The 15,237-nt window shown below is 45.6% G+C and overlaps 1 protein-coding gene across 1 annotated transcript in view; it reads right to left on the bottom strand.

Annotated features, from left to right (window-relative positions):
- HTRA1 (HtrA serine peptidase 1) overlaps nt 1–15,237 on the bottom strand; it is a 229,406-nt gene that overhangs the window by 17,646 nt on the left and 196,523 nt on the right. Inside the window, exon 7 of the mRNA XM_069239178.1 lies at nt 376–433. Coding sequence (XP_069095279.1) covers nt 376–433 — 58 coding nt within the window. The remainder of the gene's footprint in view (nt 1–375; nt 434–15,237) is intronic.

A 15,237-nucleotide genomic window follows, 5' to 3' on the forward strand; every position in this document is an offset into this window, starting at 1 on the left:
TGGAGAATGTTGTAATCTAGAGGATCGGCACAGCAGCTCTCTATGGTACATTGAGAAGTAATTTTCTAGGAAGACAGATTCATGGAAAATGAGGTCTTGTGCTGGGCGTGGAATGGATCCCTCTATCTGACAGACATGTAACACAACCCTCTAAGATTTATGTTTTATACAGCCCTCTGTGATGAACGGTGAGTGAGCTCCTCTGATCAATGCAGACTCAAGCAGTCTATGCTGTATATAAAATGCTGCCCCTATGATGGATGAGGATGATAATCCTCTAGTTTAGACTGTGGTCCTATAACTGGTGTCAATTTAAACCTCTGTAATAGAGCTGGGCATAGGACCAATACATTGATGTTCATCCTAAAATCTTACCTCGGGCTAAGGGACATCATGCGTATACCAATGTACTTCTTCTTGGTTATTGTTTTCCCTGTTACAGAAATAAAACAAAGATCATTAAGCAATCAAAAGATATGACATTAAGTGCATGATAAAATTGATAATGCCAGGCTACCTGATGAAGGAAGGTTGGGAGGGACCGGGTGCCTACATTTAAGGAGGTATGCAGCAATGAGTGGGGAACATGCTTTGAAGTAGGATCAGGAGGATCAGATTGATGGATGGGTGGATGGATGGATGGATTGATGGGATGTGGGTGGATGGAATGTTGGGGCTGGCTTGGTGGAGGATATGCGAGCGGATAAGCAAAATAATGATGAATGGGAGGACGGATTTAATGGATGGAAAGATGAATGACCAGTTGAATAGAGGTCACCAATATATGACTGTAATACCATCATTCAAATCTTCATCTTCAAGTTTCATCTTCATAATCCTTTATCATTGAACATGTATCTATACAACCAAACCATGCAGCATTTTTGCGTTTCAAAAGATAAAGGTACATTTTAGTGACTGTTACATTCCTCTTCTGGATCCCATGTCCGTAGGCAGGTCTTTACATATTGCCTCTCTATACTCCAAATCACAGAAAGTAATGCATTCATCATGGATGCCAATTGGGGTTAACCAGACGGAGCATCAACTGATGCTTTACAAACATAATATTGAGAAACGATTGCCCTTTTTCGCTCAATTGAAAACAAAATCAACAATGCAGCATGTTGTGCCAATTGTTGCTCTATTACAGTATGCAAGTAAAAGTGGAAATACTTGTTTAAGCACAGCAGATCGCACACATCTTAATTTTAAAAAATTGAAACATTTCTGCCTGATTCACAAAGGTAAATTCACTAATGTGTAAATCTGCTCCTGGTACTAGGAGTAACTGTACCCATTATTGCTGGTCACCATTTCTGAGTGTAAAGTTACTCCTAGATACAGCAGACTTACATGTCATCACCCCCAGGATGAGCCTCCTAGAGCAGGATTTGTGAGAGTAAAGTTACTACTCATATCTTTTCACACATAGGCAGAGGTGTCCACCAGTGGAGTTCGGAATCTCTCAAAGACAAAATGTAGGAAAATGTATTAAAGTTTACTAAACGTGAAAAAAAAAAAAGGTAAAAATATGTTATTAGCTACTTTAGATCTAGAGTTAATAAAATAAAATGTTACAGCATGTTATCTTAAATGTGTATTAAATAAGTAATCATTTAAAACACATCAATTGAATTAAAAAATATTATCTTTGAGGAATACATAACAAATCCCACCTATATTAAAATATTTAATTGTAATTATTATGTATTAACTATTCAATGTTGTGTACATAATTACTTGCAAATAGTTATTTAACAGATGTAAAGTTTATTATAATGACAATATTAAAATAACGTTATTATTTAAATGAATAGAATGATTATTTATTAATCAAATATATATTTTTTACAATTCAACTACACTGACATTTTTATATAAAAAGTCGAAATATTTATATTTATTTTAACATTATTCCCAGTGTGGTGTTATTTTAAGCCCCTGCCTCCACTGTTCTCTATGGGAGTATGTTGCATTACCTGTGAGTAGCCATGTGTGATGCTCAATTTACTCCATGGATGGCTGAAATATATTTACTGTTGATGTGGGACCCTTTTGGTTGCAATACCTTTAGAAGTGCAGTTTGTGAATTGCAGTGGGCTTATCCTTGTGTGGATGGGTGTTTTGTTTTTGCATGTTCCTCCCTAGAACCTACATTGCTGCTCCACTTTAGGCAGTTTTTCAGCCACAACGCCTGACCCTCCCACATTTACTATTAAAACGTAGGCCTACCCATGCTGAGATCTCCTCAGATAAAAGATATTGAAGGCAGAGATCACATAGTTTTGTGAACTGCAATTTTCAGTATACGAGTAATACCACTGTAGTACTACTAAGCATACTACAAACTGCAATTTGTGAATTGGGCCCTTGTTTTTATGACTGTCTAGACTACATTTACAATGGGTACTTCAATATTCGGTAGTGTGAGCTCTAAACACATGTGCATTCTACTACTACATTTTTCACCAGAAAGCTGTACAATTCCTCATTATTCTCATGTGGATGTCCTATGGCTATATATTAACCATTCAAGTGTAGACCAGCATGAGCCATATCTGTAATTTTTCTTTTAATAATTAGCAAAATGCTCTCCTTTTCTATCATACGTCCGGTACCAAGGTAATTATATTGGGGTCCAATCAATAAGGTAATAGTAACACCTGTTATTTGCAGTCCTTAGAAATGCAGACTTGCTCCATAAAGCACTATTAAAACATCACGTAATAACAATGATGATTATTATTATTTTAATCAAATTCTGTTACACTAATTGACAGTCCTGCCTTCATTGTGTACTTTATTTCCACTTCTGACGCAGGATTTTACTTAGGGCCCAAGAATGTATGATGTCACTTCCAGTAATGGCAATGAGGGCTAATGCCACATATTACTCCCTGTGATGTAATAAAGGTCATAGGTAAGCTGTCACTTCTGTGATGTCACTGTATTTACCATCGATTTGTGATGTTACTGCTGATATCCCTGGCATTTTCGTGCATTAACGTCCACCCCATGCAAAGTGTTTTGTTTCTCCTTCTAGATCATGGGTACTCGCAAACATTTTCTCAGGGGCCAAAATGTTTGGTCTGTGAAACGCCTGGGGGCCGCATTGATGCCAGGGCTGTGGAGGTCAAGTGGGGTGGCTCGGGGGATTGGTGGCAAGGTAGGTGTAGGAGAAGCAAATGATATACATCTAGTGGCTGAAATAAATAATGGAAAACCAGAAAACCTGGAATGAATCCCGGCTTACCCACTTTTCCAAATTGTGTGATCCTGTGCAATTGTTTAGTCTTACTTCACTCCTTTTTCTGCATTATCACATTTAAGATGACCTTAAAATACATGATTCGTGGTGTGCGCTGCACAAAACCTGCCTCTATGTTTGATTTAATAAACTATAATGTTGTTAATGTATGATAGGAACCCAGGCCACCGATAAAGTGCTCATACCAAGTGACTGGCCTCTTCAATTTACTATTGGTTGTGTTCTCAGGATAAGGGAAATAATTAATGTTTCAAAATGTATGTTTCCAAATGTATGTTTGAAAACTATCACTTTTAAAGGAATACATCTCAGTGCACTGCTAAAATAAATTGTACTAAGGCAAAAAGGTTCTGCATGTTAACTAAATACACGTTTTTAATTTTAAAGAGACTGTCTTAATTTTACACTTGTGCTGCAAGATGTCTTTAAAAATGAAGGCGTTTCTAAAGTTAAGTGCAGGAGTCCCTAGTTACTTCCTTTCTTTAATACCAATTAAGTTTGAAATAAATGATTGTGTGTGTATTTAATATTTTTATTGTTAGTGCAGAGTCGAGCAAACAGCTGCCTAGTGCTCCTGTTGCCCAAGGGGCTGCATGTAAAGGTCAGAGGGGCCGCATGAGGCCCGCGGGCCGTACTTTGAGTATCCATGTTCTAGACTAACATCTTACCTTTTCAGACGTCAAGCTATTTACCGTTTTCCCTGCACGGGTCATATTTTAGTTGTCAAACTTACAGGCCTTGTTCAAGCCTGCAGATAAGTGTGGCCTGTTGACCCTAAATACCTTCAATTATCGGTTTCTCGTCTTTCAAGCCATCACTTTACTCCTAACGAGGGATAGGGTCAGCTTGCCAAGCTATTGCCTTGTTCCAGTTCACCCACTAACCATGCAGGCAAAGGTCTTCAGATTAGTGTTGTTTGCATGCATTCATGTGGCTGTGGTGATTCACAGAGAATTGTAGAGAAATGGATATCTCAGTGACCAGGGTTCCATGTCCTGAGAAGCTATTCATACTGTTCCCAGCTCCATGTAGATTACTCCTAAAAACAGGGGTGGGTGGAACTCGTAGTTTCATTCCACGGAATTCCGGGGAGTTACATGAAAACGCTGAGTAATTCCACAGAGTTCTGCGAACGGGCGGAAATTGGCATGTTACAATGCTAAGCTGATTTTTTTAATGCTGGGAGCTTGTTCCACACTGAAAAAGTCAAATAGTGTTGATAATCAAGTTGATTTTGATGTCACTCAAGTAGATATTCTACTGCGCCTGCGACTATTTGCAGTGAAAACATTTTGCCAGGAGCTCTCCTAGCTCCTGAAAATTGAGTTAGCGGATGGCAATTCTCACTCGTGCTTGCCAATTTACGGTTGGAAAGCTGCACATGAGAAAAAAGAATCTGCCACATGGCAGTTGGCGGAGCGGAACTTATCACCCGCTCCTACCTAACAACCCTAAAACTGTGATCTTCCTTTGAAATTGAACCACTGTAAGATTTTAAGGACAGGTATGACATGGTAGTGGTGCCTGAATTGTACTGCCTGATACTGGGATTCTTGAAACTTAGAAAGAATCGTTCTAATCTCAGTGTAGATGGAATTGTGGTAGTCCAACCAGAATGTGCCCATCATGAACTTTGTTGTAATGCAATTGCAGCAGTGAGAGGATTCTACAAAGACGGCATATGTGATGGAACCCATTCTTGATGATGGCATTGACAAGAGGTGTAAAAGAGATTGTGTTAGACCAACACTGCTTGGATGTGTGCCTTTTGTCCAAGCATTGAGGGGGTATGCCTTAAGATCCATTGTGCAAAGGGGCAGTTTTTCAGTTGAATTTCATCCAGTAAGAGACATTTTAGTACAATTATCCATTCGGTAACTATATGTAGGTGTAGGATCTTCCTCATACTTCAGGTAGACCTGAGTGTCATCTGTGGGCATGAGGAATGTAGTGGGCATTCAAGATGTAGGGCAAAGCAGGTATGTAAATTTGAGAAGGGTTCAGTGAGACGGTTGATACCTGTGGGACTCCATAGTTGCTTGTAGTGATGTAGATATAGCAACCACAGTTAGGAGCAGAGTGAATCTGTCAGATGTAGTGCTGTTTTATAACAGCAGCAGTTTGAGCGGGGCACTGATGGTTGGTAGAAGTGCGAAAAGTAATCCTTATGGTGGCCAAGGACAAAGGACTTCTCTTTAAGCATCTTACCAGCTGGTCATATAGAATTCAACTGGCAGCTGTTTACTTCATTTACAGCTGAATGATGTGAGGCAAAGTAGGTAATTTTCTATGTTTGGTGCTGCAACAAAGGGGATTATCTAGGCGAACACTATTGATGGAAACCACATCATATGGTCAACATAGTGGCAAATCCACAATATTACAATATTTATTTTGTTCATCATGAAAAGCAGGCATATCGCACAAAGCCCTGAGCCTGCAGGGGTCCATTTGTGGAAAGACATCCCCTTGCAGCTTGTTTCATTACAGGTTTGTTCCCTCTTCTGCAGGCAATAGATGTCAGACATTTTGAGCCTCATTATGACTTTGGTGGTCTTTTCGCAAGACCGTCGTGGTCGCGGCTGCCAAAAGATTGCCATGTTGGCGGTCATCTGACTGCCGTATTAAGAGTCACACAGTGAAGACTGCCAAAAAACAGCCACAAATCTGACACCACCGAGAAACAGGCCGTTCCACCAGCAGCACCACCAGCTCGACAACTTTCCACCCACCAGATTATGACCCACAAATGACCGAACCGCTCAATAACTCACCTCAGACAGAACATACCACCACATTGGACAGTTTGAATACTCCAAACCTGACAAACATATACACACACCAGACACACCTACTCACAGTAATATAAAACACACCCCCACACAACTCACAATCCTTCGCACCAAAAAACACATACACAGACAGCGAGGATTCACAAACTCATTACTTAACACATATACACCATAGGCATGCATACACTTCACACTAAGCACACACCACACAACTGCACGATCAACACTACACATACATCTTAACTTCACACAAACACCTCATTCAACCACTACACACACCAAACACCCCCATTCCACCAAGCACCCTACTCTGCCCCCTGACACACACAACACCCACCCACAACACAACCACCATGTCCCATCAAAAGCACCCACGCTTCATGGATGATGAGTTGAGGGTCATGGTTGATGAAATCATCAGGGTAGTGCCACAACTGTTTGGAGCACAGTCACAGCAAGCATCCATTGCCAGGAAAGTGGAGTTATAGCAGAGCATAGTCGACAGGGTCAACTCAGTGAGCAACCATCCACACACAAGGGAGGACATCAGGAAGAGGTGGAACGACCTACCGGAGAAGGTGTGTTGCATGACATCCAGACACCAAATTGCCATGCCGAAGACTGGCTGTGGGCCTCCACCTCCTACCCCAGAGTTCACATCATGGGAGGAGAAGGTCTTGGACATTCTTCATTCAGAGGGCCTGACTGGAATACCTGGAGGACTGGACTTGGGTAAATAACTAACACTCACCTGGCACTAAATCGTACAGTCCAGCATGCTTCCTCACTACCCAATCACTCCCAAATACACCTTACCTTCCACTACACCTCCACCTAATCACCTAATATGCCTTGCCTGCAAGCCACATCTCCTCCCAGCCCCAATGCCCACACAGACCCTGCCAAGTGCACGAGTAGCTCTGCCAATCACAATCACTATGACTCCCACAATGCACCTGCCCATCTCCATCAGAACCTGCAATGTGCACCTCACATCACATCTCTTTCATTTATGACGATTGCACCAGTTACACCAACTGGATGTTTCCACTGAGGACTACTACATGCACAGACAGGACAAGCAATCTTGCATCCACATATATTACCCCCCTCCCTCTTGGACACCATGTTTCAATGTACAGCCATGCCCACTCAACAAGCAAGCCTGAATTGCCATATGCTAACAGGGGATACCTGTCATGTGAACAATCACACAGCAACAGAACCCACCCACTGACCTAAAGTTAACAAGCCTGACCGACAACAACCCGTACGGAGCATGATACATATGTCACAATCCAACATGCACAAACTGTGTTAGCAGTGCTGTACCTGTTGTTGCCATTGCTGGAAATCAAGTCAAGCCACTGTATGCATCAGACAAAGACACAACTATTCACACCTCCACCATTTAATCCTATCTTATTCCATCCACAGGTACCCCTGCCAGTGCCACCATGGAGAGGTTACCAGAGACTGCCAGCCTTCCTCAGGATGAAAGCCGCAGTGAGGACAACGCTGCTGTATGTCTGGACAATGACGACCTACCTGGCCCCATCTGGGACCCCTGGTCAGTCTACCACTCCCTGCCTCACCCTGCCCACATCAACCCCCGCCCCCCACCCTGTGGCACCAACATTACAGCCAACCCTTCGTCACCAAACCTGTGTCCCAAAGACTGTTCAATCAATAGTGTGCCTGACCGTACAGAGACTTGAGTCGACCTCTCACACCCAAGACAATGAAGGTCCTGCTGACACTGGGAGTGGACACACTGTGCCAAGGGCACAGGCATATGGTTGGGAACCTGTGGGCCAGAGGAAGGGGCACCCAAGGCAGTCACCTGAACAGTAGGCCATCTCCCAAGTCCTGGGAGCATACCATCAATCCTAGGACAGGATGGGCCAGATCATCAACATATTGGGGGAAGACCAAAGGCTGCAGAGGAAATACCACCAGGAGGTCATGCAGCAGTGGCAGGCCCACATTGCCACCATGGCCTCCATTGCAGGAGTGCTCAAGAAAATTAACACCACCCAGCAAGCTTCCTCCACCCACCAACAGGCCCCTTCCACTAGTCACATCACATCTGAACCCTCAATGTCTGTGGCAGCTAGTAGAATGGAGGCCCTGCCAGGGGAACCACAGCCCACAGGCACCCCTCCCACTGTAGCTGAAGAACCTCCCCCCACAAACAAGGACATCCACCCAGACATCTGGCTGCAGCACATGACAAGACAAAACCCACTGCCAGGAAGTGACCCTCTCCTGATTGTATTTCTCCCTTGTGTGCCATTGAGACACCCTGTTGACTGTCCAATAACATTTCTCCATTTTCCACAGCCCTTGGACAATGGATCTGTGCTACCTACAGCTGTGCCACCTACTCTGATGATTTCAACCACCATGACCCCACTCATACCCTGTGTGACAATTAATGCACAATAAATACTAGATCACAGCAAATACATATGTGTCTTTATTTTTACATATACAAATGTTTGTTCAGCAATATGTCATGTGGGTACGGCCCCCTAAATCAACAGGCGGTGTAATGGACAGCAGAGAGAGGTGCAGGAGGCATAGAACAAAAGACATGTCCCAGGCCAAATATAAGGGAGTCACTAGTCCAGCCACACACCAGAGCATATCCACTGATCCAACCTAAAAAAATACCATGACAGAAACTTACATCAGGATAGTAGGCATGGTGGCACACAAAGCACATATGCAGGTCATAGTTGTCGTGCCCAGTGTGGACTGCCAACTATACAGGGCACAACAGATGTCACTTCTACATCACCTGTCTCAGGGAATACATCACAAAACACTGTAGCTGGCATCTGTTACGGGCTAATCTCTATTCTGTAATCAGTTACCAAAGGCTAATGAACACAAATGCCTCAAGCAATATGTAGGTGAAGCAAAGATTGACAGTACACAGTTACTTGTTGGACTGACATGAGAACAGGAGAATGCTGGACACACAGCACAATACAGGCCTGTCCACAGGAGATGTGATACTTGCAACCTGCATAGAGTGCACATGTTAGAGAATAGACATTGCAACTCTGCACCTTACATGCAGTCAGTCACCTCCCACAACAAACACATAGGGATAGGAACACATTACACCACCACTGATGATTTGAATCAGGAGGACCACTGACACCAAACAATGTGGAAATACAACACTTGCAAGTACACACACAACATATCTGTATGTTACTGGAAGTATTGATTGATGAGCTCTGTGCTATAGTCAGCTGCTACTTCCTCATCTGCCTCCTCATCACTTTCTATGTCTGCATCACCAGCCACTGGTCCAGCTGACTCCTCATCATCAGCTAGTAATGGTATCTGACGTCTAAGGATTGTGAAGCATGCAGCAGGCAACTATGACCTGGCATGCCTTTTGGGGAGTGTAGAGGAGGGTACCTCCAGAGAGGTCCAGGCACCTGAATCTTGCCTTAATTAGGGCAAATGTCCTTTCAATTACACGCCTCGTCCTGCCGTGGGCCTCACTGGAACGGAGTTCCCCTTCCGTAGCAGGGTACCTCACTGGTGTCAACAACCAGGGAACGTTAGGATAGCCAGAGTCACCTGTGTGCACAAATGTGGGACCTGTTACAGTACAGGTACAGACACAGAAAAGATTGTGATGACAAGTGCCAAAACAGAAACACACATCCAAATGTATACATACCAATGAGCCAAGCCCTCTCTCTATTTCTCTCTCTCTCTCGACGTGTCAGGGACATTGCTGTTCCTCAGAATGAAAGAGTCATGCACAGATCCTGGAAACTTGGCTGTCACTTGGGAGATGTACTGGTCTGCCACACACACCACCTGAACATTGATGGAGTGGTAGTTTTTCCTGTATGTATATACCTGGTCATTGGCACTGGGAACAACCAAAGCTATATGGGTGCTATCTATGGCCCCTATTACATGAGGTATGTATCCCATCTCATAGAAGTTTGTCTTCACATAGGCCAAATCCACACGTTGGGGGAACCTGATGTAGCTGTCCAGGTGTTTCAAGAAAGCACAAAGTACATCCTTCAAAACAAGACTGAACATGGGCTGTGACATCCCTGCTGCCAAGCCCACTGTATTCTGAAAGGAGCCTGTGGCAAGAAAGTGTAACACTGAGAGGACTTGGACTGTGGGAGGGATGGCATAAGGATTACGTATGGCAGGCAAGAGTTCTGGCTCCAACTGGGCACAAAGATCCATGATGGTGTGACGATTCAGAGGATAGGTCGGGTGATATGCCTCTCCTACAGGGCTGCAAGGTCAACTAGCGGACAGTACACTCGTGCATGTCTCAATCTCCTCCTGAAAGGCCATCTAGGATAGAGAGGAGAGAATGTACAATATGAGAAGCACTCCACACATGTCAGTTGACCCTGTCCTCATTGCACACACCCAACACTGTAGACATGCCTCACATTGCTGACACATACTATATTGGGCATGCTATGCGGCATGGGAACCATCCTTGCTGCACATTGCTGTCCCTGATCAATAGTTTGTGACACACATCACTTGTGTAATGTTCCATATCTGGTACACTTTGCTGTCCTGCACTGAGCATTTATGTAATCATGCTATATACCTATTTGGTTACAACGCCTATGAGGCTCCGACGTGCATGTCACCTGACAACCGGTCATATGACGTCACTGTGTCACGCAGGTCACATGTATCAGCCTAACCATGATGGCACAACATAGGCCTGCTACGCATTCAGGTAAATAAACGTGTATGGCGCACGTATGTAGCTGCAGCAAGGCATGATATGTGCAAAAAATGGCAGCTGCCTGTCCTGCTGCCCGGGACAGTTGGAAGTGACCTAATTTCGCTGGAGTGTGTCGTCATTGCGGTTGGCGGTCGCAACCGCTGTACAACTTCTCATTGATTAACATTGCTGCCTATGGGGGATGGGACCAATGGCGATCACCGCCAGCGGTGACGATCCTGTACGCAGTGGCTGTGACTGCCATTTTCTGCAGCCTTGCTCACTTGACTCCTGACACTCTAGCAAGCAAGACCTCCACTACATGAGCTGCTGTGTAATGTCTCTGGGAGCCATCATGCCACGTCCTGCAAGTGATAGGGCCCCAGGCTTTACCCAAGAAGAGTTGGAGAAGCTGGTGGAAGGGGCCCTACCCCTGTATGGACAGCTGTATGGGGCACCAAAGGAGCAGGCGAGTTCAATGCCATAGTCATCTGTGATAGGGGTGTGTGTGAGGGTGAATGGCGTAAGTGTACTGGTCAGGGAGTACATGCATGCAGGGGGCATGGGGTTAAGGGGCATGGGTTTAAGGGATGTGAACCTTGACTATGTGTATGTGTGGGCATTTGGTGAGTCTGATGTTTATAGTCCACTGCTGTTGGTATGGTGCTACATGACTTTCACCTTCTGTCTGAGTCACCCATGCAGGTAAACGCAGATCAGAAGAAGGGGATATGGCGTGTCCTGGGGGTCCATAGCCGGGGGAGCACCCACTGCAGAAAGCGGTGGGAGGACCAATGAGGCCCAGCTGGGAATGTCCTCCCAATGAGGGAGGGGTGCCCATTGCATCCTGACCTCCCTAATGGCCCACATACTGGCAGCGGCCTACCCTGAGGTGGATGGGCACAGCATCCACAACTGGGTGAGTACTGACTCTATCCTGGGACATGCCTGGCCTTAGATGGGATTGGGTGCCTCAAGGGAGGCAAAGTGACATTGTTGTTTATGCTACATGTAAATCATCAATTGGTAACGGGTATTAGGAACCCTGGCAGTTTCTTAAGTAGATATGTTTCCTGCTTTACTGTCAGTGAATGTATATTTCACATTTCCATACCTCTCCATGTCTGTAATGTGGAGATACACTGATGACATAATCACATGTCTGACTCCATCCTGGCCATACAATGGATGTGAGTGTTTGGATCACCCTAAGCATTGCGTATGACCAGCTCCATCCATCTGCATTAGTCGCTCTGAGGTGTCAGTCCAGTCCCATCTGTGTAGCCTACCTGTACATGCTACTGGGTGACTCTCCTTTTATCACTGCAACAGTGTAATTCACGTACTGTATCTGGTACAGACAGATTGTGGGGCTGGCATTACAGTTCCACCACAAGAATGGCCCTCATGGGACAGGAGTATAGGCCTGATAGTTGATCTGCTGACTGTAGGGTATGTGTAGGTAGGCGAACTGGGATACTGAAATATGTAGAATGTATGAGGCCAGAGTGCACATAATATGCATACCTAGGAGCTATACTTTGGGGGTGGGGAAAGTTCAAACCTATGGGATGGTACTAGAGGTGGTAATTGACCTGGGAGATCCCTTATTTGTCACCATGGTGTGTAAATGACATGTATGGCAAGGCCCTATCAATTCCTATGGTGCAATACTGAATAACAGCCTACATAATGTCATACTGGATATTTGGGGGCACATCTGATGGCCTGTGACTATTACAGCTTGACTTGGGCAACAGGTAGTGGCAGATTAGGATTGGTTTGGGTATTGCATGATACATGGCATGTTGATGTGATTCAATATTTGGATTCAGTCAACTCAGGCTGCCTTATGTGGTAGTGAGGTATGTAATTGGTATACAGCCAGTGGTGCATGTCCATGTGTGACTAATTATTGCAATACTTTCCCCTCTGAGATGTGTGCTGTCTGGGCTCTGTGACAGGTTTTGCCATTTGTTGAATGGTGTGTGTGAGGCTGGAGTTGTCATGGTACGTAGTCTAACTGGTGCACCTGCCCGTGTGGGTTCATTGAAAGTGGTCCATGATATCATGTGTGTGTTCCAGTTGTACTTCTGTTGTGGCATTACACTGAGTGGATGTTTTTAGATGTGTTTTATGTGGTACATGGCCCATTATAGGTGCACTTAGCAGTATAATGAGTTGTGTTATATGTGTTGTGTGTCAGCTGCACTGGCACCGTGTTAGGGTCTGTCTGATCACATGGCTGTACCACAGATTCACATAGTACACATCAGAAGCGAACTTTGTGGGGGGTCTGACTTGTATTGGGTAAATCAGAATTGTTTTCCATAATGGCGTAACTGTACTGAGTGGCCAGCCATGTAATATGACAGGTAGGTGCAGTGTGGTCTGTGAGAGGAGTTGTCTTCAATGTGCTGTGATTGACATGTCACATAGGACATGCACGTATCATGTTACTGTAGAGGCCTGAAGTGTTGTATTCAGTCAGCTGCATATTCAATGAGTATAACGGGTATGGAGAGGTAAGATGTGTATTCAGGCATACCATTGATACTGCATCCATGGCATGCTGTGCCAGATAAGGGGCTTTGGTTGGCATAATGGGGATGACTCTAGTAGTGCTGTCCTACTTAGGTATTGATGTATGTGTGAGGATTGGCATACAGGTGTGGGTGGTAGTGATATGTAAAGACATGATGTAGATAATGTGTGATGGCAATTGCAATTGTCTAGCTATGAATTGTAATTTCACAGATTAACATGTTTAACTGTGTCTATGGGAGGTATACGTTGACCTTCCCCCCCCTATCTGTCTCTCTCCCCCTCCCTCTCTCTCTCTTTGTGTGCATCAGCATAGTCTGGCGAAGGAGTGGGGGCACAGGTGAGTGGGGAAGCAGCAGCCCACGGGACCCATGAAGCTGGCACCAGCGAGATCGAAGGATTCGGTGAGACAGAGGGTGAGGAGTGCCACGGGGGATACCGGATCTACCACCTCCTCTTCAGATTCCTCCTTTGGTGGACACTTCTTGGTTGTGGCGGACCTATCTGGGACCACCCCAGCACCATCTTTGTCCGCCAGCCCCCTTACTATCACTGCCCTCCCAGTTGCTCCCCACCCAGTTGCCCTTGTCCACTCACTCAGGAAGATGGTCATCTTCTTCACCGCAGGCACCTCTGCCCTCATCCCAGTCAGCTCTGCTGCCCTCAGTGAGGAGGCTATTGACCTCCTGAGGTCCATGTCTGTGGGACAGTACACCATTGTGAATGCCATCCAGGGACTGGCAGCTCACGTCCAACAGAACAATGTGTTCCTGGAGGGCATTCACAGTGCCATGGCTGGCCTACAGAGATCCTTTCAGGCTCTGGGCCTCCACTCTGACGGCAGCAAGTCTCCCTTTGTCTCCTGTCCACCCACCAACTACCTCTTCCCAATGCCACACCCCTCTCCCCATACCCATCCAAAGCACATGAACATACAAGCAAGCATCCACCTCAACAAACAAGGGTAGCTCAGACAAACACAAGCACCACAAGACTCACCACCGGCATGCACACATGCAACACCCACCTGCAGACAAAGCAACATCCACTCCCTGCGCTGACTCCCCCGCCACCCTTTCCTTCACAGACACTACACCAGACAGACCTGCAGCCACCACACCATCATTGACGGATCCAGCCACCAGTCCTATCTTACCCACAGTCAGCACAATAGCAGACCTGCAAACATTCACCCCAGTCACCACATCCGCACCCACCACAACCACTGACACCCCCCACGTGCAGCACATATACCATACCTGCAGACACCACCTCAATGGACAATCACCCATCCACCATAGCATCTCCCAGCACCTCCTCCTCCCCTCCTCCCATGACACCTAACCACCCGTACTCACCAACAGACACCCAGCACCCACAAGCATTCCACGCACGCACCTGCACTCAAGACATCAACCAAGACACATCTCACAACCACTCCCTCTCCCTCCACTCCCAAACCCTTTTGCCATGACTGTCCCTGTGTGTCTACGAAACATTGCCTCTCAGAGTTTTCCCTGTTCCCTACCCCTCTCCCACCCTGTGAAACCCCCAAGTGCTCTGTGACCCCTTCCACCTCCAAGTCCTCCCCTGCCCCCAGTAGTGTCCATGCACCTCCCCCTGCCAAGGAGTCTGCAACTCCCAAGCCCACGGACCCCTCCCAGGCCCAAGGACCCCCCTCTCAGCCCCACCTCACCCTTGAGGTGCATGCCTGCCCCCTTGATGCTCCTTCCCTGTGGAGGTCATTTTGTAGTCAGGAGTCAAGTAGTGGCACAGTGAAGTACCTTTTGTGCCTTTGGCAGGATGAACATTGGACTGGCCAATGGCCTTATGATTGTATATAGTTATTTATTTTTATTCCATTTCACCTTTATAATACATCTGGG

This window comes from Pleurodeles waltl, chromosome 6 (assembly GCF_031143425.1).
Source record: "Pleurodeles waltl isolate 20211129_DDA chromosome 6, aPleWal1.hap1.20221129, whole genome shotgun sequence".
In the NCBI taxonomy this organism is placed as follows: domain Eukaryota; kingdom Metazoa; phylum Chordata; class Amphibia; order Caudata; family Salamandridae; genus Pleurodeles; species Pleurodeles waltl.